We start from the raw sequence: 27,484 nt of genomic DNA, 5'->3' as shown, positions 1-27,484 counted from the left end.
GGCATGGGTCCYCAGATCCTCAAAAGGTTCTACAGCTGCACCATCGTGAGCATCCTGACTGGTTGCATCACTGCCTGGTATGGCAACTGCTCGGCCTCYGACCGCAAGGCACTACAGAGGGTAGTGCGTACKGCCCAGTACATCACTGGGATCAAGTTTCCTGCCATCCAGGACCTCTATACCAGGCGCTGTCAGAGGAAGGCCCTAAAAATTGTCAAAGACTCCAGCCACCCTAGTCATAGACTGTTCTCTCTGCTWCCGCACGGCAAGTAGTATTGGCACACCAGTCTTGGAGAAGGAGAGAGAGAGACACAGCTGCATGTGAGCTCTGACATTTTTCAACATGTTTTTTTTACAAAAGGATAGATTTGGAGTTCGATAAACTTGGATTTYTTCGTAAGGATGCTTCCCTCCACAGCATGGCCTTCGCTCCAGATGAATTTTTTTTTTTAATGGTTGTAGGTTTGGTGTGGACAAAAATTAACCGGATAGATTACTGCTACCAAGGTTTCCTGTTTCCAAGCTGTATGGAGGGGGATCTAGCAAACAAACAGCAGAGACCYGAGGACACCATCCAACCTGGAACTGAGTGAGTAGTGTTTGGTCYGATGCTATTTTGAAGGCCAAGGAGAAAAATCGAAATAAAGTACATTACAATGATATATTTGACTTTATGGGGACKGAATACTGAGTTAAGGCTGCCAGGCTTGCAAGTACAGACCAGATACAACTTCAATTAGCACTGAGGTCTGACGTGAAAGGTGTCGATGACAAGTGGCAGGAGGCTTTGAAGCCCCCTCCAGACACCTACTCCCGTTATCTGCTGCACTGCTGCTTGGATTCTACCTGGCGATCTGGCGATTCACAGTCTTCCCTGGCCTGTCTCCCCCTGTCTGGTACAGGTACCCCCACCACACTCCCCCCTCTCTCCTGAGCTTTCGCTCGCCTCCAGCACACACTTACTGTTGGGGCGAGGGACTCGGAACTTACAATGGCTAGCCCCAAGTCGTTATATCAACAACAACAAAACTATTGTGCATTTTGCTATTTGCCTCATGACTCCTGTATGCTTTGTTGACTACGAACTTTCTTTACCCAACCGTGGGACAGTCTGTTTGTTCCCACACCCGGGACTCTGACTTTATTGGTTACACTGACTTTTGGCCTCCCATCCTATTCTAACCACCTCTCGCCGGCTTTGTGTTCATGTTACCTGATGAAATTGCTGCACAATATGATCTTCTTGCCGTCTGATGCACATTCAGATGTCATAAATCATCACTGCAGAGCTCTCCCTGTCYTCTGCCGTGCCTTGATTSTATTACTGTTGATGATATCTGGAAATGTGCATGTACACCCTGGCCCATCTACTGTTGCTAGCCCCAATTCTGACTTGTGCTCTGATATCTACTTCACTGATTTCTGCTCGTAAAAGCCTGGGTTTTCTGCACGTTAACACTAGAAGCTTATTACCTAAAATGGATCAATTGAAAGTGTGGGTTCACAGCTCCAATCCAGATGTGTTGGTCATTACTGAGACGTGGTTAAGGAAGAGCATTTTGAATACTGATGTTAACCTTTCTGGTTATAACCTTTTTCGGCAAGACAGATCTTCCAAAGGTGGGGGAGTGGYAATCTTTACCAAGGATCACCTTCAGTGCTCAGTTGTCTCCAAGTCTGTCCCAACAATTTGATTTGCTGGTTTTAAGTATTAAACTTTCAAATAGCTCTTTGTTGACGGTTGCTGAGTGCTATCGTCCCCCATCAGCACCGGCCTGTACCCTACCTGCCCTAAGCTCTCTCCTGGCCCCTGACATTAAGTTTGAATTTGTCCTGCTAGGTGACCTAAACTGGGACATGCTTAAACCACCTGCCTTCTTTAAAGTTAATTTGTGGAATTCTTTACCTTCTTAATGCGTTTGAGCCAATCAGTTGTGACAAGGTAGNAACGACAATCCATCATTACTTTAAGACATGAAGGTCAGTCAAACCAGAAAATTTCAAGAACTATGAACGTTTCTTCAAGTGCAGTCACAAAAACCATCAAGCACTATGATGAAACTGGCTCTCATGAGGACCGCCACAGGAAAGGAAGACCCAGAGTTACCTCTGCTGCAGAGGATAAGTTCATTAGAGTTACCAGCCTCAGAAATCGGCAATTAACTGCACCTCAGATTGCAACCMAAACTAATGCTTCACAGAGTTCAAGTAACAGACACATCTCAACATCAACTGTTCAGAGGAGACTCTGTGAATCAGGCCTTCATGGTCAAATTGCTGCAAAGAAACCACTACTAAAGGACACAAAAAAAGAAGAAGAGACTTGCTTGGGCCAAGAAACACGAGCAATGGACATTAGACTGATGGAAATATGTCCTTTGGTTTGGAGTCCAAATTAGAGATTTTTGGTTCCAACCGCTGTCTGAGACGCAGTGTGGGTGAACGGATGATCTCCGCATGTGTATTTCCCACCATAAAGCATGGAGGAGGTGGTTATGGTGTGGGGGTGCTTTGCTGGTGAMACTGTCTGGGATTTATTTAGAATTCAAAGCACACTTAACCAGCATGGCTACCACAGCATTCTGCAGCGATACACCATTGTCACGTTCCTGACCTGTTTTATGTTATTTTTGTATGTGTTTAGTTGGTCAGGGCGTGAGTTGAGGTGGGCATTCTATGTTTTGTGTTTCTATGTTTAGGTCACTTGTAATTAGCCTTATATGGTTCTCAATCAGAGACAGGTGTTTGACGTTTTCCTCTGATTGAGAACCATATATAGGTTGGCTGTTCACACTGTTTGTTTGTGGGTGATTGTCTTCCGTGTCTGTGTATGTTGCACCACACGGGACTGTTTCGGTTTGTTCGTTCGTTTGATGTAGTCTGTTCCTGTTCGTGAGTTCTTCGTGTCTTTATGTAAGTTCCATGTTCAGGTTTCGTCTACGTCGTTTTCTTATTTTGTAGTTTGTTGAAGTGTTTTCGGTTTTCGTCTGTACTTTAATAAACTTAATTATGTATTCACAACCCGCTGCATTTTGGTCCTCCGATCCTTCTCTCCTCTCCTCGTCCGAGGAGGAGGAAGATCTAGACACCCGCTACAACCATCCCATCTGGTTTGAGGTTAGTGGGACTATCATTTTGTTTTTCAACAGGTCAATGACCCAACACACCTCCAGGCTGTGTAAGGGCTATTTTACCAAGAAGGAGAGTGATGGAGTGCTGCATCAGATGACCTGGCCTCCATAATCCCCGACCTCAACAAAATTGAGATGGTGTGGGATGAGTTGGACCGCAGAGTGAAAGAAAAGCAGCCAACAAGTGCTCAGCATATGCAGGAACTCCTTCAAGACTGTTAGAAAATCATTCTAGGTGAAGCTGGTTGAKAGAATGCCAATAGTGTGCAAAGCTGTCATCAGGGCAAAGGGTGGCTATTTGAAGAATCTCAAATATAAAATATATTTTGATTTGTTCAACACTTTTTTGGTCACTACATGATTCCATATGTGTTATTTCATAGTTTTGATGTCTTCACTATTATTCTACCATGTATAAAATAGTAAAAAGAAAGAAAAACCCTTGAATGAGTAGGTGTGTCCAGACTTTTGACTGGTACTGTATTTAACTTTGAGCTACTTGTATGTACATATGCATAGTATGTTCTGTACAGAGTAGGCCACACTATACTATCAGTTGTCTTGTCTCACTCTTAACAGTCCTGTATCTTGTACACCCATCACCATGGTGTTCAGAACATCTTGCTCAGTGTTTCTAGATTATGTCTGTGTGAATCCTGATAGCCAGTCAAGATGATAGTCAGACAGTACCACTCCTCAATTTTGACCTGTCTACATTATAATAACATGTGAAAGCCCATGATGTCCCCGAATTTCTTTCTCCAAGGAATACATGACAGTATACTGTAACTTAGCTACAATTGAAGATCTATGAAAGAACAAGACACCTTTTAGATTAACAAGACATTTGAACAACAGTTTCATCTTTGATAGTTTTATTTAATATTTATATATTTTATAACCACTCATTTCTTTTCACATTCTATTTTTGGTATCAAAGAATAATGCATCGAGGTGCAAGGCATTTGTGTTAAATAATACAAATAAGAACGTAACCGGTATATTGACAGTGATTGGAAATGTATGATTCATATCTATGAAAATAGATAGACCATAGTGAAATAGAAGAACATACTGTGTAGCATTAGAGAGGAACTGCATAAAAGCCCACAGAGTCATTGCACTGCATCATACATTATTATATGTATTGTGTATGTATTATACTGCATCATACATTATTATATGTATTGTGTATGTATTATACTGCATAAAGAATACACTTCCCATCCAATGTTTTCCCAAAACGTAGTAAACTACATACATAGTCAAACAAAATTTAAAAAAAATACAGAAATAAGCCAATTCAGAAAATAATGTACATAGATTTGGCTTCCTTTATGAATCCCTCTTAAATATACTGCTTGTAGCCACAGATGATGTATCATATAGTAGATGTAACGTGACCTTCCCAATAATCATTAGTGGGTTCAACTGAATGGTTCTGTCCACTACTGTGTGTGCTAAGCCGGGTCATACCATCTAAGTCAAGGAAGAATCTGAGAGGGTAGAATGTCTGTAAATAGAATAATCCAAATACACACATTTTAAGGGAGGGGAAAAGAAGGACTACCCTTCCCATCCTCTCCAGTTGACCACATCCAAAAGCACTGGTTGTTGATTGTTGAGTCATTCGTATGCTGCTGTCCTCACATTCAGGCTAAAAATGATAACCCCTCATATGATTCTTCACGGAATTCAAGAAACCCTTTAACTGCAATGAAGATGTTCTGGGGTCCTCTTGAGAGTGCCTGACCATRATGACACAAGGTTACGTCTGTGGTGCTTCCTAAAGGCCATGTCCATCTCCGCAGACTGAAAAGCAGGAGTTCTGAGGGGTTGGGGATATTGGAATGTATTGTATTGGAGGAGCGGGTGAAGGGTGCGGGTTGAGGGAAGGTTATTGGAAGGTTACAGCAGCTCCAGCTCCCACTGTTGGCAAGGCCTCTCCTCACTCTCTGGTAAAATCACCACATGGTCTCTGTCGTACTGCTTGCCACCTGAGAGAATTGTATGTTGAAAATACCCTCAAATAAAAGGTGACATTCTGTACTGTCGCCTCATATGAAACATTTGGGAGTGGRGATTACCCCAAACATTTACGCAATAGGTGCTGAGTGGTCATCATATTACATGAAAGTACAAATCATGTATGTGTAGGTCCTATAATTTCACTCCTAAAATTAGACTAGTGTCTCACCCTTGATGTCCAACACCATGCCAGGGAAGGTGAGGCTGGGGATGGTGCCTCTCATCTGGGCCGACCAGGTCTGGACAGGCTGCCGGGTCTCTGACCACAGCACCACTTTCGCCCCCGCCTCCACGTTCCCCATTACCTGCAGGCTCATAGTAGGAGCCAACTAGAGAACGAGAGCAAGAGACATAAGAAATTGACAAATCGGGCGTGTTCAACTAGCAAAACATCTAAGCGATGTGGATAGGATATGTGGTAAATTAATTGTAAAACATAATAAATATAGGTGTAAAATAAATAGGAGAAATAACATCGGAAGATATAAAAATGCTCGATATTTACTTCTATGGGGGAAAAAAACGGATTCTCTGCATTTTAGGGCTGTCAATGTATGTATGTGTTAACTCATGGGGTCCTAGGGGGAGTTCCAGGGGTTCCTCAGTAAGGTGAAAGAAAATGATCATGAGAATGAAAAAGCTGAAGAACTTTATTCCTAGTGAGTAATACCTTGTTCTTGATGAGGCCTTCCTGGTAGAACCAGATTTCGCTCATGCCCTCCACCTGCTCGGTCACCACCACGCGYCCCGACTTCATTTCCTCTACGCCACCCTGGATGGACAGGAAGTGACCTCGCTCTTTGCTTTTGATGCGAAAGAAGTGCCGCCTCTGCAGGAAATGGGCACATGTAAATAATATATATGAGTAAATATAAGTAATAAAAATAGTTAACATGAATTGGGTAGAAGTACTGTATYATCAACCAACCCAAACAAAGTGAATGAAGTCATCGGGATTCTAACCTGCCGTACTGGGTACATTGAGCCAATGGTGAGAAGCTGACTGAATTTGGGCCAGTTGGAGATTTCAATGGGTTCTAATAGGAACTGTCGCCCCCTGTAGTTACTGTGCTCACACATCACCCAGCTGCAAAGAGAGCAAGTGAGGTAGAGGGAGAGAGAGTGACACAAGGGAAACGTTTGTGGTCATACCCACATCCTTAAAAACATAGGTGCCGGTCTAATAAAGAATACTAGTACAGAACAAGAAGGGCCCCACACTGTTAAAGCTCCCAATTCACCGCTTTATGACAACATTTCCATCTGGAACGGATCTTCGGCAGGTCAGAAACACAAGAGCGCATAATGTCAACACACACACACACACACACACACACATTTAAACACGCATACCCTTACGCACATACATACGCACACACTTAAACACACACTCACCAGCCTCGGTTGACTCTGACCGAGAGTAGATGGTTGTTGTAGCCCTCCTCCAGCATATTGGCCACCTCTGTGTCCACTGTGATCTCCCTGCCCTCCAAACACTCCAGACCAAACAGAGAGATGGAGGGCACTGAGAATACCTGGGGAAACGGGGGGGGGACAGTGTTAAGATATACTTTATTAGTCCATATGGGATGGAAATGTGTTGTCTGTTTTTCTTCCAACCCCTCCTGTATAAACACACACTAGGTTGGGTAGGCTGCAGCGGTGTTACAGTGGGTCAGGGTATGGGGTTAGGAGGAGTAATGGTGTGGGGAAGAGAGAGGGCTGGGGGCGTCAACCTGAATGCAACAACCTGATTCATTAACTGATATAGAGTGAGAGACAGACAGAAAAAAGTGAAGGACAATGTGACGTTGAATAAGCCAGTTTATATGAGTGTGACCAGTATATGAGGATTGGTCTTACCAGCGGGACAGTCTTCAGCGAGCGTATGACACAGTTCGGAGGACAGCCCATGCTGGTGAAGTTGGGGTAGTCTCCTTCTGACAGGATGTACAGGTTCCCTGAATACTCACGGCCCTCGTACACCACCCAACTGGAACACAGAGGAGCACACAAAACCCATTTAAAACCAATTTACTAGCGCCGCACACTCATCAGTACAGTGAACCCCCCCTTTAATTGTAATAATTATATGCTGGCTCATCTCTAGGTTCTGCAGTACTCCATACCATCCCTCTACAGCTCCACTAAGCCTGTGTATACTGCCATCTCTCCGAATTCTACATTTTTCCTACACTTGGTGTGTGTGTGTATATATGTATATATATATATATATTGTGCATGTTGGTTCTGTCCCACCTTCCTCCCACCACTCTGCAGGACTTGGCGACGAGCTTGTCAGAGAGGGACTCCTGGTTCTTGTCACACACATGGCATTCCCCCTGGAAATCTGGCTCGGTGTACAGCATCACCTGAGACGGACCGGGGCGGTGAGGGAAGAAAGAGAGTTCAAATCGGTCACATTTACTGTAGTACATAGTACAAGTGAAGTGTGAAAAGAGAGGAGCGTGACTGCAGAAGGATACACACACACGATACTACACGATGTCTCACCTCACTTCTGACGCTGCCCTGGTTTTCACTTGGAGCCTGTGAAAAACAGACAAGAGAACCGGTGGCACCGAGTAAACACCACGAGTGTCTGACACCAGCAATCCCTTACAAATGTTCCTCAGCGATGAATACGTTTCAATGTTAACATTAAAGGAGCATCTAAACGTGCGTGGTGTGTTCTTTCTTTCAGTTCATTTGCCTGCCTGTTTCCGTCTTCCCACTGTCAACTCCGTACAAAAAAGCGTCTCTAGACGACCTACTCATCACCTGCAGGATGGGCTGGACAGCAGAATGCGGTTGTCTGAAGAGCCCCAGTCGGCAGAGTTACTGTAGAAACCTTTCTCCAGGACATACTGGTCACCAGAGAGTCCACGTGAGAGTAGGCGATCCATCTGGAGGAGGAGACAGTGGCCACTTAGCGTCAAAACCTACTAATACTCCGTAACATCCTTCATTCACTGTTGGAGGGAACTTATGTTTAACGTATTATGTCTATAAAGGTATTGTCAAATGTATCGTATTCTTATCAATGTATCAGCCAGTATCAAGTTATTATCAGAGCCCTATCTACTGTATATTGGCTCTAGTTATGGAGCATTCTTACTATCTTATCAGGCACAGTTAAAATGAATCACAATTACTGTTCACCACTGGATACACCCATGTTGGACTGTACGCTGCTCGTCACAAGCATTGTACTCGACGCCGTCCACTGACGACGTGGATGGCCGCGGGGGTGGGCGGAAGCCAAACAGCTCCACGTCAGGAATAGGCCTCGGTCACCTCAAAGGTGTGTCCTGCTCCACCTCCTGCTCCACGTCAGGCTGCTCATACAACACCAACATGGCTCGGTCAGGTCCTACAGGGGACAGAGTGGTCAGAGGTCATATACTGTGGCTCCAGTAGGGGTTGTCTTTAGGCCAGATCTAGGATCAGCTCCATCCTAAACTTAACACAAACGAGAAGGGACAGCTACTGTGTGCCACTGCCCTTAAAGATGGTACTTTAGGTCCATTTCTGGTCACACTGATTAGTTCAATGGAACTACATTTGTTTTTGACTGAAAAAAAATTATAGATATTTAACCAACCAAAAGCGTGAGTACGTCTCTTTGCCGAGGCATATGTGATATAATGAATGAAAACATCTGAGTAAATGAGGGATACAACGTGATTGAAAGCGAGTGTTTCCTCCCAGGTGTGGTTCCTGAGTTAATTAGCAATTTACATTCCATCATGTATAAAAATTTTGGCAGGTCATTATTTTGGCTACCATGGCTGTACCCCTATAGTGACAATGCCCCATCCAAGCGCACGAGTGGTCAATGGTTGAAATGAACATGAAACGATGTAAACCATATGCCACGGGTCACGTCGTTTGCGATTTTCATACAGAAAAGGAAGATGAAATGCAGACACAATATCTCTGCTGCTTTGTAAACGCAGATCATAAATGATTTATTGTAAATTCCGCTCGGCTTCAGTCAGGTTCCTCCTCCATCCTGAATGTTAAAGGGCTATTATGTTACTTTAGTTGCACTTCTCCACTATATATTCATTGGATCACTATACATTGCTCTGAGTGATATGAGGCTACTTTTCCATGGTACTTCCTCTGGTGTAGTTTTTCTCCGGTAGCAAGTTAAAACGCAGGCTTAACGTCAAACATTAGGAAATGTAGCTGGCTACAGTCTTTCTATGATAAACATTAGAAATATGATGGCCATTCATTTAGTTGTGGCTGCTAGCCAAAACAGTGTGCACTTTTGCGTCATCTGATGAAAACGATTTCCTGCCGAATGTGTTGCACTAATGTATTTTGTGTTGCACGCCTCTTATCACTCTGTTGAAGCCTAAACACACCGACTTCAATATGAAACGCTGGTGAAATGGTTTAAAAGATTTGGATGGTCTGCGTTACGAAAGTGCAGATTTCGAAAGCTAATCAGCCCCTGGCCACGGCTGTCACCATCACCAGATCTCAACCCAATTGAACACTATGGAAGATTCTGAGGAGCTGCCTGAGACAGCGTTTTCCACCACAATCCCTCCAACAGAGTTCCAGACACTTGTAGAATCTATGCCAAGGTGCATTGAAGCTGTTCTGGCTCGTGGTGGCCAACACCTATTAAGACACTGTATGTTGGATGTGCTATTTTGCAGTACAGTTGAAGTCGGAAGTTTACATACACTTAGGTTGGAGGCATTTAAATCGTTTTTCAACCACTCCACAAATTTCTTGTTAACAAACTATTGTTTTTGGCAAGTCGGTGAGGACATCGACTTTGTGCATGACACGCAATTTTTCCAACAATTTTTTACAGACAGATTATTTCACCCAACCGTGAAGCACTGGGGTGGCAGCATCATGTTGTGGGGGTGCTTTGCTGCAGGAGGGACTGGTGCACTTCACAAAATAGATTGCATCATGAGGCAGGAAAATTATGTGAATATTTTGAAGCAACGGCTCAAGACATCAGGTCAGGAAGTTGAAGCTTGGTCGCAAAGGGTCTTCCAAATGGACAATGACCCCAAGCATGCTGCCAAAGTTGTGGCAAAATGGCTTAAGGACAACAAAGTCAAGGTACTGGAGTGCCATCACAAAGCCCTGACCTCAATCCTGTAGAAAATGTGTGGGCAGAACTCAAAAGGGGTGTGCAAGCAAGTAGGCCTACAAACCTGACTCAGTTACACCAGCTCTGTCAGGAGGAATGGCCAAAATTCACCCAACTTATTGTGGGAAGCTTGTGGAAGCTAACCGCGGATAAAAAGCGTTTGACCCAAGTTAAACAATTTAAAGGCAATGCTACCAAATACTAATTGAGTGTATGTAAACTTCTGACCCACTGGAAATGTGATGAAAGAAATAAAAGCTGAAATAAATAATTCTCTCTACTATTTTTCTGACATTTCAGTGGTGATCCGAACTGACCTAAGACGGGGAATTTTTACTAGGATTAAATGTCAGGAATTGTGAAAAACTGAGTTGAAATGTATTTGGCTAAGGTGTATGTAAACTTCCGACTTCAACTGTACCTGTTTATATGATATACACTGAGTATACCAAACATTAGGAACACCTTCCTAATATTAAGTTTCACCCCCTTTTGCCCTTGGAACAGCTTCAATTTGTTCCACAGGGATGCTGGCCCATGTTGACTCCAATGCTTCCCACAGTTGTGTCAAGTTGGCTGGATGTCCTTTGGGTGGTGGACCATCCTTTATACACACGGGAAACTGTTGAGCGTGAAAAACCCCGCAGCATTGCAGTTGACACACTCAAACTGGTGCGCCTGGCGCCTACTACCATGCCCCGTTCAAATGCACTTACATTTTGTTTTGCTCATTCACCCTCTGAATAGCACACATACACAATCCATGCCTCAGTTGTCTCAAGGCTTAAAAATCCTTCTTTAACCTGTCTCCTCCCCTTCATCTACACTGATTGATATGGATTTAACAAGTGACATCAATAATAAATCATAGCTTTCACCTGGAAAGAGCAGRCCTTCTTAATATTTTGTATACTCWGTGTATATGYCATTTAGGGCATGATCATTCCTGCAGCAGCTGGATACAAGATACAAGGGCCTGATAGAGATGGGGGTGTTACGTGATGGTATGGCCCACTCACCGCTCGTATGACTCTGACAGAGCGCAGCTCGGCATCGCAGCCCCCCCACACCCTCCAGTCATGGTACTCTCCCTCCTCCAACATATACTGGTGGCCTCGGAAACCCTCCTTCTCATAGCCCACCCAGCTAGAAGTACAGGGAGACAGAGGATGAGATGCAGGAAGTAACACACACACACACACACACACACACACACACACACACACACACACACACACACACATCCACACACACACCACAACACGACACACACACACAGTCTTCTCACCAGCCTCCCTGTACTTTGATGGACCCGGGGCTGTACATGAAGGTAGTCTGCTGTCTATCCTTCCTGGTCATGAAGTCTCTCATGTTGGTGTAGATTGTCCTCGTCTTCCCAGTGAAGTAGGGCTTTTCATAGAGCACCAGCTGGGAAGACAAAACAGCAGGCGCAAGGGGGGGCTGAGTAAGATTCAATGGAAAGTTACCCAATAACTTTTACAGTGAGGTATCGGCTTCAATCATTCGTTTGTTTGTTCATTCTTACCTTGGGCTCACCAGGYTTCTCCACTCTTGGTTCACCCTGTCATAAAAAACATTAGGAAAATTTCATTTCGTGGTCATCACCTATGAATGCAAAACATGAAGTATACTAAAGCTATTTCCATGGGGTGTACATTGTYCTAGCTGTGGTCAGTCTCTACAATGTGTCTATTATAATCTTACGATTTTGAGAGGGTGCACGGAGCCCACGTAAGGTTGTTCCACGCCCCAGGCTGCGGGGTTGGGGAACCCCCCCACCTCCAGAACACGTGGTACGCCCTGGAAGAAAGGCTGAGCATATACCAGCCATCTGAAGAGAGAAGAGAGTCAATCCAATCAGAACAGAGATATCATTACAGATGACAGACCTCACCAAAACCATGCTATCACACCAATAAAATAGCCAATATACTGTAATATATTGAGCTTAACTTCTTTTCACCCAATACAACGTTAAACCCCTAGAGTTGACTGACGCACTGGTGCGTCAATCTAAGTTCCATAAAAAATTCCCCATCAAAATCCATCAGTTTAAGCTAGAGATATCGTATTTTTTTGCATTGGATGCGTTTTAAATCCACCGCATTCGCCAGTGTTGCACTTCCACATGGCAGGGCTAGAGCGGTGTTCGTCAGATCATAAGACATCCCGAAAATCGGTCTTCTCACGGAAACGTATGTAGCGTCAGAACGGTTCGACCTCAAAACTATTATGACCACTACGGAAAGGGGAGATTCTCATGAACACGGTGTTCTCCGTTTTGCACTACGACCCCACAAGTGTCACAGGACTCTGCTGAAGGTGACCAGATGTAAAAAATATTGGAAGTATGAAGGTAGTTTTGTGCCTACACAAAAAAAGGGGTTAAATATGTGTAAAGAAAACTACAAATATTTCCTGAGCTTTCTTATATCTCCTTGATTGAGGACAGACACTTCAAACCCTTCTTTCATATGATATATTTTTTGACTGTCTTTTTTGCCATAACATTTTTTTTGGACCTAAATGGGTCCTAAAATTCAAAATCAAATAGCCAGATGGTCCATAGTACGACCATCTTAAAACAATTCCATATGTCAGCTTAGCACTAATCCCCCAGGKATAACATTTGAAGCTTTATTTGATCAAACAATACATTGTATCATCTTACTTTCATAAATGTTTATCCTTGTGCCCGACGTGGCCGACTAAAAAGCAGTTGGCRGAGCTGACTACAGTTACTCACAGTCCAGCGTTGATGATGATGGAGTTGGCTTTGATGGGGAAGCCRAATATCCTGGCGTCATCTGACGTGTCTCTGAAGGTCACCTTCTTCCCCTCGGCATTCTCCTCTGGGAACAGACTGATCTCTGGCACACTGTAGTCCTGCGGGGKCAGAGAGAAATGACAGGTATGGTACTTTGACACTAGAGGGTGCTATAGTCTCACAGAGCAGCGCAATTGTGATACATGCTCTAACAGACAGGACGGCGTTGTGAGGCAGAAATCCTTAAAGGTGCCAGAGTCTATCAACAGATGAGCACTTCTACTGAACCACACCTAAWCCGATTGACATAACTCTCACCGAAAGCCTTTGGAATTCTTCTGATCCACCAAATACACAAAGCCATGTTTCTAACCACAACTGAGGCTTTAGKAGTTGCCTGGTTGCATGCCACACTTTGAGAAGCACTGCTCTAGGGCTCATCATATAATCATAATAGTAAGGGGTCATCTGTGACTTCTTCTTCTTCTTACCCTGACTACTCTTCGTACTGATCCTATGATGAACCTCCTGGCCGGCTTGGCCGCCACCACTTCTTCTCCTCCCTCCTTCTGGCTGTCCTCTCCATTCTGCGGTTGTTGTCCCTCTACCTCCTCAGGGGGGTCGAAGGGGTAGGTGAGCTCTATGTCCCCCTCGTCCAGAGCGATCTTCTCCCCTTTGAAGTTGGGCTTCTCGTACAAGACCCAGCTGAAGAGAGGAATGGAAAGACGGGGGTTAACAACAAGTCCAGTTGGATCAGTGGTCTGAACAAGATTAATTTAACAATGCATGACCTATTTTAAAAGTGAGTTAAACAGGCAAAGCTGGTGAATAGATTGGCCATTGCTCTAATGATGGACACACTGGTAGAGCTCTACACTAGCACCCTGAGGATGGCCCTGGTGTCCCTATTGAAGATATGAAAGGGTGAAAGTAGAAATATCTATCCAGTTATGTAAGTATTCACAAGATGTTGAGTCGTCAAATCAAGCTGTATTTATACAGCCCATTTCAGACATGGAGCGCAACACAATKTGCTTTACAGAAGAAGAAAAAGAAAAAGAAAAAAAGGAATGACTAAAAACGAAAAGCAAAGCTAAAAGGGTGTTWTTTTATKATTWTWTTTWTTTTTTTATCCACAGTTTCACCCCCCCTCAGGTTCTCTGGCAGGCTATTCCAGCGGCTGGGGGCATAGTAACTAAAKGCTGCCTCTTGGTCCTAGGCTTTGGGAYAGTTAAAAGGCCAGTGCCAAAGGACCTGAGGGACCTACTAGATACTTAACTTCAAAGCATGTCTGACATGTATTGGRAAGCACCATCGTGKATTTATTTAAAAACCAATAGAAGAATCTTAAAATGTATTCTAAAACTCACAGGCAGCCAGTGCAGAGACCTTAAAACCGGTGTAATATCTGCTCTCCATCTGGTCTTGGTCAGTACCCGTGCTGCTGCATTCTGTATGTGTTTGTAGTTGACCAATGGCTTTCTTGGGTAGACCAGACATGAGACCATTACAGTAGTCAAGCCTGCTTGTAATAAAAGCATGGATGAGTCTCTCTGTGTCAGCCTGAGAGAGAAACAGCCACACCTTGGAAATAGTAAAACACTATTTTGGTCACATTCCTAATGTGTGATTTGAAACCGAGTTCAGAATCTAAAAKAACACCTAGGTTTTTTAATCTGGTGTTTTATCTTTATTGCCCGTGAATTAAAACATGTGGCCAGATTCTCTCTCTGTGCTTTGGCTCCAACAACAAGCRTCTCGGTCTTATCTTGATTTAGCTGGAGGAAGTTGTGAGCCATCCAAGTATTTAAATCACTAATACAGTCAAATAATTTATCCGTGGAACTAAAATCCTCTCATTCTTTCATACCCATAGCCCACGGAGAGTTTGCAAAAGTGAGTGTTCACACAGAATAAGTGACAAATAACATTTGCTTGTTATTTGGACTTCTTTCAGTCAAACATTTGTATTAGTGATATAAATCCAAACCACCCGGTGGCACATGTTCTGTACTGCTCCTGAGAGTTCCGAAAACCACAAGTTCACACACACACACACACACACACACACACACACACACACACACACCACACACACACACACACACACACACACACACACACACACACACACACACACACACCACACACACACACACACCACACACACACCCACACACCAACACCACACACACACACACACACACACACACACACTCTCTCCTCTCTCTCTCTCTCTCTCTACCACACACACACACACAAGTGATAAATAATAATCATGTCATGCCAATTCGGCCATGGCTCATTAGCTGCATATTCCACACTGAGAGTTTTGAAAAGTCAACATTCACACACACAGAAAAAGAGAGAGAGATGGAGACAGAATGAACAAGTGACAGATGTCACCCTTCAGATGATCTGTGATGGTAATGAAAGCAGCCTAATGACTATTCACCGCTGTGTCTCAGTGAGGCTTGGCGGTAGAAGGGGGTTGCAACACATCACTGTTCAGTGTTCTGGAGCCCCAGGGATGGGTGAGTCAGCATGTTCAGACCCATTTTGGACACCATGCTACCCTACACCAYGCTACCCTACGGCTGCCCCCRTAGAAKAACCCTTTTTTGGTTCCAGGTAGAMCCACCTGTGGAAAGGGTTCTACATGAAAGACAAAAGGGTTCYACCTGGAACCAAAAACGGTTGTCCTATGGGCTAAAGTCGAAGAATCCTTTTAGGTTCTGGATGGCACCTTATTCTAAGAGTGTACAGTAATAGGTTGTGAGAGACTGTTTATATTTAAACATTTTAGAGTAGGCAAACTATAGCAWGAAAGAGAGAGAGGAAGACAGATACGCAAATATCCCTCTCCAGAGAGCTCCTAAGAAATCCCGTGCAGCACGGAGAAAGGGATGGTTGTGAGAGACTTGAGAACATTCCCCCTGCAGTGCACACACCCAGTGCAGGTGTTGGACTGTATGCCTTTGCTCTACTTCCTAATATKAATAATCCATTCCCTCTCAGAAATAATGCAATGATTATAGTGTGTATTACTACTAGGTACTTGGTTGAGMTCCTCCTGYAACTATCTTCATCATAATTCTATGGATTAGCATCTGTGGTGCACCAGGGTCATGGAGATCAGRCTTTAGTTCAGAGAGTTGGCTGGGACGATTGCACTTTGTGTGTGAACACTTACCCTCCTCTGACAACCCTGATAGAGATGGTCTCCTGYAGTTGCCAGGGTGTGGCATCAACGACATCACTCCACACCTCCATCCTCTGGCCACACATCCCTGGCCGGTCAAAGATGAACATCTGGAAAAGACAGCACCATTTCATAAGAGATGCTCAAATTAAAACAGCACACTCATACTGTACATGTACCATGGCCCATCCTCTATCCGAGCACGGACGCCAGATCTGCTCGTCTTTAGCCAATATCTGACGTACATTAAAAGGTTCTGATGAAGGCCACTATCAAAGGGAATGAAGGCTCAAACGTCAAGCTTTTAATAAGTTGCTCAAATAAAATKATATGTTTTTAATGGTGAACGAGCGTTGCACCGTTTCCTGTTCAATGACGATGTCATTCTTTGGTTGCACCTTCACGCACGTTTGTTAACCCCCCACCCACTTCTTTCCGTGCATTAAAAGGAACAAACAGATCTAATGACCAGGCTAACTCTATCCATCCCTTTTCAACATCAATCGAAGCAGCAAACAGCAAACAGCAAAAAGACTGAGATGCAACYTAGACACACTGCTTTGTGTTGTGAACCACATGAACGTTCAGGTAAGGTATGCTATTGTGTATCACAGGTAGGCTCTGGAATCAGAAACTGTCAGACCTAAATGTCAAGAAAGCCTGTAGGTGCCATGACGGAGCTGAGATAGAATGGTACAGTTGGSGGAGGAGCAATTTGGTTGCATGCAGGAGCAAGCTTGACATTTAGCTAGGTTCATAATCTCCGTCTTGATGGCAATAGGCAAATGAGGCAGGTGTTTAGCTAGTGTTACTTGTTAGGGTTGAAATACCACAGTAATTGATTAAGAGCGGGATTGTTGAGAGGAGAACAATGGCGTTGGCAAGGCACCGGCGTAACTTCTGCCAACGCRGAAATAATTACGGATGACTAATAAYAAGAGATTGAAACTGTTACCAAACGATGAAACGAAAACATGCCCATCAAGTACACCACAAATATGTATTTATTTTTCTCAAGTCAAGCTCTGGAAGCTTTGGCAGGCCCGTGCTGGGGTTGCGACCCTTAGGTTGGGAACCCCTGCTCTGTAGTATGTTAGGTCTATAGTGAWTGAACTGGGCTTTTAGTAATATTCTCCAAACCACTGAGTGTGCATTGGAAAAAAGAAAATGTCTTTCTTTGTGAAGACGAGATTTCCACTTCCACATAATTCTGATTGATATATCTAAATGTTCAACAGCTTAAATAGAGAACGATGTTTGGGCTGAGTGAATAAGAATACAATCATACTAATCTTATTTCCTCAGCTTTACCATGCTCTTCTCATCCTTAATTACTCGACTTTGGCAACTGTCGGTCTCTGGGGTACCTTGAAGTGTGAAGCCGTTAATTCACTTTTAATTATCATCATTAAAAAAAACATGTTTGAGGATGTTATGTGGTTACTATTGCTCCTTGAAGACCTCCATAGTTCGAGTCAAGACAGCTGGCAAAATAAACCATTTTTGATAAGGCTAASTTGGTTGGTGAGCAGATCCCTCATTACATCTAAAAAAAGGTTGCAATGGGACATTGACCTTTCCTGCAGGACAAAGACGATAGATGAGGGACAAAGATGGGTGATTCCTGTAGTTGTTTCACAGTCAGACAGACACTCACCTTTCCTGGTCGAGGGTTGAGCTTTCCATGTTCTTTCTCCTTGGTGAGCTGCAGACACACAGCGAAAACAGCTATTTAGTCATTTCCTACTTTACCAAACCACTATAAATAGCACATAGYTATCTTACCTTGCTATCTTTTAAGATGAATGTGCAAACTGTAAGTCGCTCTGTATAAGAGCTTCTACTAAATGACTAAAAATGTCAAATGGAAAAACAAAAAGGAACAGTGCATCACTAGACTTTCTACAGTATGTCATGTTTAACTTCTAAATAGTTAACATACCAAACCTCAAAACATCTAAACTACTGCAGCAATAGTACCCAAACTACAGAAATGTAAAATCCACAACCCCCAGCCACCCTGTCAACCCCCTTTTGCAATTACTGATTAACACACAAGGCCAGCCATGTCCCATCACTCCATGAGAATGCAAACATGAACTTCACCTTGAGAGGAACGATGTATGAGACGGACAAAAACAAACTACTGTGTGTGTGTGTGTGTGTGTGTGCGTGCATCCACACAATTAACAAGATCCTTTGCAGTGATTTACTATGCGTTTCACTTTATTTCAGCACATGCCTAACCATCTCAGCATTAGTTCTGATTAACACCCCATCTAGGAGAACTGGTTCTGAGGAAGACAAGGAGAGGGGAGCGGCCATTCTGACAGGACAACAACAACAACATCTCAGATCTTCAGGAGAGAAAGACACATTCTCTTGTCACTTGTTCTACTCTCACCAGACCGTGGCATTCCTTGGTTACCCCTTTTTCTCAATGACATGTACTTATGGCATATAGTTGGAATGTGATAGAATGTGTCCACACTGTGGTCTGTAGTCCTTCACCTTTCTGGGTGGACAGGTAGAGAGAGAGAGAGAGTGTGTGTGTGTGTGTGTGTGTGGTGTGTTGTGGTGTGTGTGTGTGTGTGTGTGTGTGTGTGTGTGTGTGTGTGTGTGTTGTGTGTGTGTGTGTGTGTGTGTGTGTGTCAGGGATCCGTTAGGAAATGTGGCGCCGGACAACTTGACCGAGAAGATATTAATTTGCCGGACATTTGAGAAATTTACCTGACGTATATGCACTGGGTGCATGACCCATAGGCATCCTACCCCGCGGTGATCAGAATGACAGACATCACATTTCGATTATGGTAATGCATCTTAACAGAACACACAACTCATGTAAGAACTAGCCAGTAAAACGTCATTTTCAAACATTGACAAATGCAATTCGCGTAAACCCATCCTAACAGAGCACCTGGGAAAATACCATCCAAACAGAGCACCTGGGAAAAAACACCATCCTAAACAGAGCACCTCTGGAAAAACACCATCCTAAACAGAGCACCATGGGAAAAACACCATCCTAAACAGAGCACCTGGAAAACACCATCCAAACAGAGCACCTGGAAAAACACCATCCTAAACAGAGCACCTGGAAAAATCACCATCCCACAAAAACACAAGCACGGACCAACAAGCACCCTGGGAAACACTACACCCCATCCTAAAAGAGCACCTGGAAAACACCATCCTAAACAGCAGCACCTGAAGAAACACCATCCACCAAACAGAGCACCTGGCGAACAAACACCATCCTAAACAGAGCACCTGGGAAAACACCATCCTAAACAGAGCACCTGGAAAACACCATCCTAAACAGAGCACCTGGAAAAACACCATCCTAACAAGCACCCTGAAAACACCATCCTAACGCAGCACCTGGAAAAACACCATCCTAAACAGAGCACCTAAAACACCATCCAAACAGAGCACCTGGGAAAACACCATCCTAAAGAGCACCTGGGAAACAACACCATCCAAACAGAGCACCTGGAAAACACCATCCAAACACCGAAGCACCGAAAACACCATCCTAAACAGAGCACCTGGGAAAACACCACCAAACAGAGCACTGGGAAAACACCATCCTAAACAGACACCTGGAAAACACCATCCTAACAGAGACCTGGAAAAACACCCATCCTAAACAGAGCACCTGGAAAACACCATCCTACAAACAGAGCACCTGGAAAACACCATCCTAAACAGAGCACCTGGGAAAACACCATCCTAAACAGAGCACCTGGGAAAACACCATCCTAAACAGAGCACCTGGGAAAACACCATCCTAAACAGTAGCACCTGGGAAAACACCATCCTAAACAGAGCACCTGGGACACCATCAAAACAGACACCTGGGAAAACACCACAAACAGAGCACCTGGGAAAAACCATCCTAAACAGAGCACCTGAAACACCATCCTAACAGCAGCACCTGGAAAAACACCATCTAAACAGAGCACTGGGAAACACCATCCTAACAGAGCACCTGGGAACACCATCTAACAGCACCTGGAAAACACCATCCTAAACAGAGCACCTGGAAAGCCATTCTAAACAGCACTCTCATAGCACGTCCAACAGAAGTGATAAGACGTTCTATGTTAGAAACTAGAAAGAGGAATCAAGATGCAGCAAACTACGATGGTTGCTAATATGACTAGGAGGTATCTTTGCTTCTGACAATGAAAGATAGTGATATGAACCAATAGAACAGGAGATAAATGGCTATATGTGCCAAAATTATATAATTACTCCTGTGTTTGAAGAAATAAGCAAAATCATTCAAAATACCTTCCCAGAAAGCATGACTTAGCCACAGAGGAATCAAGGATCATTAGCTTTCTTTAAAAAAAAAGTGTGGATAGTTAAAATTACAAGCTCATAGGCCTATGCCCTAATTGGAGCACGCTATTTGGAAAGCGCGTGTGGCAATAGGCCTAGCTGATTATTGAGTTGCGGCTGTCAGTGAAAAGCATGTAAAAATACAGTATGTGTTTAGATAATGCGTCTGAGTATAATTGAAAATGTTGAGACAAGAAGAAGGGAGGGGTGTGTGTCGAAGACCTAGGCGAGTCTCTACAGATGGAGCAGTGGTCTCCCGACAATTCTTGCTCATTCAGTGTTCTCATTGTGTGATTGTGCACTTTTATTTATATTTTTTATCAATTCCACATTACATACAGTCCTTCGGAAAGTATTCAGACCTTCTGATTTCCCACATTTGTTACGTACAGCCTATCCGACGATGGATTAATAAATACAAATCCTCAGCAATCTACACAATACCCATAATGACAAAGTGAAAAAAAGGTTTGTAGAAAATCTGCAGAGAAGAATCGCAAATAAAAGTGTGCCAAGCTTGTAGCGTATACCCAAGAAGATTCTATGCTGCCAAAGGTGCTACGCAAAGTACTGAGTAAAGGGTCTGAATACGTACACTACCGTTCAAAAGTTTGGGTCACTTAGAAATGTCCTTGTTTTTAAAAAAAACCTGTTTTTCCAATTAATAACATCAAATTGATCAGAAATACAGTGTAGACATTGATAATGTTGTAAATTACTATTGTAGCTGGAAACAGACAATTTTTTATGAACACCTACATAAGCGTACAGAGGCCCATTATCGCAACCATCACATCCACCATTGTGTTAGCTAATCCAAGTTTATCATTTTAAAAGGCTAATTGATCATTAGAAAACCCTTTTGCAATTATGTTAGCACAGCTGAAAACGGTTGTGCTSATTAAAGAATGAGACTAGTTGAGTATTTGGAGCATCAGCATTTGTGGGTTCGATTACAGGCTCAAAATGGCCAGAAACAAATAACTTTCTTCTGAATCAGTTTATTTTTGTTCTGAGAAATTCCATGCGAAAAATGGCCAAATAACTGAAGATCTCGTACAATGCTGTGTACTACTCCCTTCACAGAACAGCACAGACGGGCTCTAACTAGAATAGAAAGAGGAGTGGGAGAACCCCGGTGCACAACTGAGCAAGAGGACAAGTACATTAGAGTGTCTAGTTTGAGAAACAGAATCCAGCATCCCGGAGTCTCCTCTTCACTGTTGACGTCGAGACTGGTGTTTTGCGGGTACTATTTAATGAAGCTGTCAGTTGAGGACTTGTGAGGCGATTTGGTTACATAAATTGCTGTTAATGCATTTATTAATTACAGTCATTTACYGTTCTCATTCTCKGAGWGGAAACGTTGTTTGCAGAGTTCACAACCTGCTAAACTTGTGAGAAACAAGTTTWGGTTTATTTCATAACCATAATTKACGAGATCTGTAMATTTTTCATTGTCTTTTGTTTGGAGTGCTCCAAACGTGTCTGGTTTCTGTCCTGATAATATTGAGGGAGCGCGCGCACCTGAGCACGCATAGACGTACCTGGCCTGCTGCGAGGAAATGTAGGAAAGTGTTTTTTTAACATCCATTGTGAATGAYATATTAAAACTATAGTTCCTCACAGTAAGCTATTTGAAAAATCTTTCCTACAATCTCCCACTCAGTAATCACCAATCTTCAGTGTGAAAGAGCARTGGAAGTTATAGGCCTACCGCTGCATTGGCCTATAGGCTATGAGTTCCATGCGTTCATTTATTTAGCTGCCAATGGATCACGGTGTATAATGGTGTATCAATGTGCCCATATGGCAGAGGCTGGTGAACTTGCATTAGTTTACTTTTAACTTTGACATTTTTATCATTTTAATTCAGATTTTTAGGATTAACCACGTGACAATGATTTTGAGAAACTAAAAAGTTATTGAAATGAAACTGCTCCACGAAAATGGGCATATGAAAATCCCAACTGGCATGCAGAGCGGTATAAATGGTATAAATTGTAAGATTCTCTTTATAAAATAATTGCCTCCAGGTTTCCATGGTGGGATTTTGSCTATAGGCTACTTTGAAGCAAGGTAAGACATGCGCCTCATAATATGAAATAAAACATTCAGGTTTCAAAGAATTAAATATATTTTCATAATGCATACTGCCTCCAGCGCACATCGTAAAGTGGTGGGTGACGAGCTGAGAGCCTGTTGCCTAAACTTTAATGGTGACTGGGAGGCGTGCATCAATTACCAGTTGAGAAATAAAAATAGTAGCTCTTTTTAATCGTGCACCAAAACTGTTTTTAACACGGGACTTTATTTAGAATTGTTGCGCAATGAATGGGCTGATAAAAGCACGTTTTACTCCAACAACAACCAGCTGAGGAGCTGCAGGAGAAATCCCGCTCAAAACAGGCTCTGTACGTGTATGATCGTTGTGTTTGGATAAATAAGATAAATGATGACTAACGATCTCCTCATTTTGGTTGGCACCAGTTWTATTTATCGGCTTTTAATTTGTTTTTATCGGCCAAAAGCAGATGTATGTTTGAAATGTGATAACCAATTACAAATCCCAACATTGGAACAAAAACTGAAATCAAAGGTGTCGTGCCAACATCTATAAAATAATGTAATAACGTGCAATTCAAGATAAGGCACAGGTTCGTGCTCTTTCGTTCGTACATCTTGGCTTGCTTGACGAGATGCCTTTGCAGAGCCGTAGCTGAAACATTCTGGAGCAGAACGTATAGAAAATGCTGCAGATGTGTTATGTAAGCCCTAAGTCAACTCGTAGAGTCATTAAACACACCACGTGTATCCGGGATGTCTTTGGGGTTAGAAAAACCSGACTGAAACTGCTGAGAGACGGAGTGAGCAGTCCCACAATAGAGTGATCATCATGTAGTGTCCTCACCTGTCTGGTTACGACACACTGCTGCCAAGGTCCTTTTGTCAAAAGTGATTGAGTGTCGGTTACCATGGCAATTATCCAGACTGTTTCTGTGTCGAGTGTGCTTTTTCCATTAGCGACTAGGATTTGGTTGTAAAAAACACTAGTCCATGCTATCGTGCATGACTGGCATGATTCATAACGCATACTRCCAGTAAACTTCACCTTTGGGACTGACCCACAAGTTGGYGTTACAGTTGAAGTCGGAAGTTTACATACACTTAGGTTGGAGTATTTAAACTCGTTTTTCAACCAATCCACAAATTTCTTGTTAACAAACTATAGTTTTGGCAAGTCGGTTAGGACATCTACGTTGTGCATGACAGAAGTCATTTTTCCAACAATTGTTTACAGACAGATTATTTCACTTATAATTCACTGTATCACAATTCCAGTGGTGTCAGAGTCTTAGACATATGCAACTCATAAGTCGGCGTTGTTGGACGCTGTATAACAGGGTGTTGGAAATATCTCCACATGGAAAGAGCATTCATGTCATGGATTCAGTATGGTAGCATTGTCTTGATTGGCTATTGACATCATTTGAGTAATTGGAAGTGTACCTGTGGATGTTATTTCAAGGCCTACCTTCAAACTCAGTGCTCTTTGGCTTGACAACATGGGAAATCAAAAGAAATCAGCAAGACCTCAGAAAAATAATTGTAGACCTCCACAAGTCTGGTTCATTCTTGGGAGCAATTTCCAAACGCCTGAAGGTAATGTTAATCTGTACAAACAATAGTACGCAAGTATAAAACCAACTCCTAGAGATGAACGTACTTTGGTGCAAAAAGTGCAAATAAATCCCAGAACAACAGCACAGGCTTGTTGAAGATGCTGGAGGAAACAGGTACAAAAGTATCTACATCCACAGTAAAACGAGTCTATATCGACATAACCTGAAAGGCCTCTCAGCAAGGAAGATGCCACTGCTCTCCTAAACCGCATAAAAAAGCAGACTACGGTTTGACAACTGCACATGGGACACAAGAATCGTACTTTTTTGGAGAATGTCCTCTGGTCTGATGGAAACAAAAATAGAATTGTTTGGCCAATAATGACATCATTAATGTTTGGAGGAAAAAGGGGGTGGCTTGGCAAGCCGAAGAACACCATCCCAACCTGTGAAGCACGGGGCTTGGCAGTATCATGTTGTGTGGGTGCTATCTGGCTGGCAGGAGAGATGTGGCACTTCACAAAAGTAGATGGCATCATGGGGGGACATATCTATGTGGATAGTATGAAGCACACAACATACTCAAGACATAGTCAGGAAGTTTGGCATCCTTTTAGACATTGGTTGCAAATGGGTCTTTGCCCAGTATGGACATAGTTGCACCGCACCGAAGCATACTTCCAATAGGCTGTGGCAAAAGGCTCTAGGACAACAAAGTCAAGGTATTGAAGTGGCACACAAAGCCCTGACGCCACATTCTATGGAAATTTTGTGGGCAAAGAACTTGAAAAAGCGTATCCAAGCAAGGAGGCCTCAAACCTGCCTCAGTTACACAGCTCTAACCAGGAGGAATGGGCAAAATTCCCCTAATTTATTGTGGGAAGCATGTGGAAGACTAACACACACGTTTTGAACCCAAGTTAACAATTTAAAGGCAATGCTCACCAAATATACTAATTGAGTGTAGTAAACTTCTGATCCACTGGGAATGCGATGAAATAAATAAAATCTGAAATAAATCATTCTCTCTACTATTATTCTGACAATTAACATTTTAAAATGAAAGTGGTGGAATTCTAACTGACCTAAGACAGGGAATTTGTTACTATACATTAATGTCAGAAATTGTGAAAAACTGAGTTTAACTGTTATTTGGCTTGGTGTATGTAAACTTCCGACTTCAACTGTACATAACATTAATACGACCTGAGTGTATAAAAACATTAGGAATCATTTCCATGATAGGCCCTGACCAGGTGAATCCAGGCTTAAAGCTAATGATCCCTTATTGATGTTAAATCCCACTTCAGTCAGTGTAGATGAAGGGGAGGAGACAGGTTAAAGAAGGATTTTAACCCTCACGAACATTTGAGACATGGATTGTGTATGTGTGCCATTCAGAGGATGAATGGGCAAGACAAACTTTTTAAGTGCCTTTGAACAAGGTGTAGTAGTAGTTGTTGCCAGGCGCACCGGTTTGAGTGTGTCAAGAACTGCAAAGCTGCTGRGWTTTTCAAACTCAACAGTTTCCCGTTTGTATTAAGAGTGGTCCACCACCCAAAGGACAACCAGCCAACTTGACACAACTGTGGAAACATTGGAGTCAACATGGGCCAGCATCCCTGTAGAACGCTTTCGACACCTTTTACTGTAGAGTCCATGCTCCGACGAATTGAGGCCGTTCTGAGGGCAAAAGGRGGTAAAACTCAATATTAGGAAGKWGTTCCTAATGTTTTGTACACTCAGTGATTAATGACTAGAACCCAACCAATAGTAATGAGACATCAGTATGTGACGTTGATTGAAATGCCAGGCATACAGTAGGTCCACACGGCAAAGGGATGTTTTCAACTAAATTCACAAAAGCAGGGACGAGCGGGGTATGGRAGCCACCGTTCCCCGTTGAAGGCAGTGAACGTCATTCCGTGAGTGACTATCAAAATGACTAAGAATAGTTGTGGGCACTAACATTTTAGTTTTTTAAGATCCTGTATCGCAGTAAAAGAAGCTTGAGTGGCACGTTGGACATGAATTGCCGCAATTGTTCTGCCAATACCGCGGAGTGACCTAACTTTTTAGTGCCTGCAACTGTAGTTATCATTATGCTAATCATCATCATTAATCAAGTCAGGCTAGTACTGCATAGTACAGGATGACATCCTGGCACTTGAGCAGAAGGTTGACTGACAGATCAGTTACTCAAGTCTTTACCTATAGTTCAGTACATCCCCCACTCTCTCTTTCTCTCGGTGTCTCTGATTAATTGAGTGAATGCTGTCAGTTCCATCACGTACCCACGCCTCACCACCTTCCWCCATGCAGATCAGATGTCAACCTCAATACAAGCACTGCAGGGTGGGAATGTGCTTACAGAACGTCTTGCAGGCCCAGCGTGATCCGTTCAGACTTGTGTACGAGAGATTAACGGAACAGCRGGTAAAAGAGAAGACTTAATAATTGTTACCCCTCCACCTCCCTCCCTCTTCCTCTCCCGGGCCAGACTGTCGACTCAGCTCTGTCTGATCCACCAGTAAACAGAGGTCTAACTTAAGGTAAACGAGAGATGATAACACAAAAGACGAGGTGTGGCATCCAAAGCAGGATTCGACAGATAGATCGCTGGGTGGAGAAGTGCGATAGAGTCTCGTAAAAATAATACAAGAAAAGAAAACATAACAGTGTGCCAAGATTAATTATGCCCCTCATGCTACCTGGATGGGTAGTTTTCATTAATGTCATATACAGTTGAAGTCGAAAGTTTACATACACCTTAGCCAAATACATTTAAATTCAGTTTTTCCACCATTCCTGACATTTAATCCGAGTACAAATTCCCTGTCTGTTAAACGTCAGAATAATAGTAGAGAGAATGTTAAACGTCAGAATAATAGTAGAGAGAATGATTTATTTCAGCTTTTTATTTCTTTCATCGCATTCCCAGTGGGTCAGAAGTTTACACACACTCAATTAGTATTTGGTAACATTGCCTTTAAATGGTTTAACTTGGGTCAAACGTTTCGGGTAGCCTTCCACAAGCTTCCCACAATAAGTTGGGTGAATTTTGGCCCATTCCTCCTGACAGAGCTGGTGTAACTGAGTCAGATTTGTAGGCCTCCTTGCTTACACACACTTTTTCAGTTCTGCCCACAAATTTTCGATAGGATTGAGGTCAGGCCTTTGTGATGGCCACTCCAATACCTTGACTTTGTGGTCCTTAAGCCATTTTGCCACAAC

The 27,484-nt window shown here is 43.1% G+C and overlaps 2 protein-coding genes across 3 annotated transcripts in view; both read right to left on the bottom strand.

The window, feature by feature from the left end:
* Positions 1 to 3,989: 3,989 nt before the first annotated feature.
* LOC111955147 (beta/gamma crystallin domain-containing protein 2) lies at positions 3,990 to 8,426 on the bottom strand. Of its 2 annotated transcripts, XM_070436013.1 has the most exons (10): positions 8,378 to 8,426; positions 7,941 to 8,065; positions 7,674 to 7,709; positions 7,419 to 7,531; positions 7,023 to 7,152; positions 6,555 to 6,694; positions 6,123 to 6,246; positions 5,830 to 5,988; positions 5,329 to 5,488; positions 3,990 to 5,128 (listed from the first exon to the last, which is right to left on the bottom strand). In XM_070436013.1, exons 4-10 carry the CDS (start codon positions 7,526 to 7,528, stop codon positions 5,040 to 5,042), a joined length of 912 nt encoding a protein of 303 aa, XP_070292114.1. In that variant the 5' UTR covers positions 7,529 to 7,531; positions 7,674 to 7,709; positions 7,941 to 8,065; positions 8,378 to 8,426; the 3' UTR covers positions 3,990 to 5,039. The 2 variants fall into 2 exon arrangements, with proteins under 2 accessions (XP_070292114.1, XP_023831015.1); XM_023975247.2 differs by lacking the exon at positions 8,378 to 8,426 and having other exon boundaries at positions 7,941 to 8,077.
* A 21-nt stretch (positions 8,427 to 8,447) lies between these two features.
* The window catches only part of LOC111955146 (serine-rich adhesin for platelets-like), a 90,253-nt gene continuing 71,216 nt past the window's right edge, over positions 8,448 to 27,484 (bottom strand). The window contains exons 5-13 of the mRNA XM_023975246.2: positions 17,935 to 17,982; positions 16,269 to 16,387; positions 13,567 to 13,780; positions 13,055 to 13,194; positions 12,013 to 12,139; positions 11,834 to 11,869; positions 11,576 to 11,715; positions 11,307 to 11,433; positions 8,448 to 8,532 (exon numbers count right to left, since the gene is read on the bottom strand). Coding sequence (XP_023831014.1) covers positions 8,458 to 8,532; positions 11,307 to 11,433; positions 11,576 to 11,715; positions 11,834 to 11,869; positions 12,013 to 12,139; positions 13,055 to 13,194; positions 13,567 to 13,780; positions 16,269 to 16,387; positions 17,935 to 17,982 — 1,026 coding nt within the window. The 3' untranslated portion in view covers positions 8,448 to 8,457. The remainder of the gene's footprint in view (positions 8,533 to 11,306; positions 11,434 to 11,575; positions 11,716 to 11,833; positions 11,870 to 12,012; positions 12,140 to 13,054; positions 13,195 to 13,566; positions 13,781 to 16,268; positions 16,388 to 17,934; positions 17,983 to 27,484) is intronic.

Source organism: Salvelinus sp. IW2-2015, linkage group LG30 (genome assembly GCF_002910315.2).
Source record: "Salvelinus sp. IW2-2015 linkage group LG30, ASM291031v2, whole genome shotgun sequence".
NCBI classification, from domain to species: domain Eukaryota; kingdom Metazoa; phylum Chordata; class Actinopteri; order Salmoniformes; family Salmonidae; genus Salvelinus; species Salvelinus sp. IW2-2015.
This window is presented reverse-complemented; position numbering and strand designations above follow the sequence as displayed.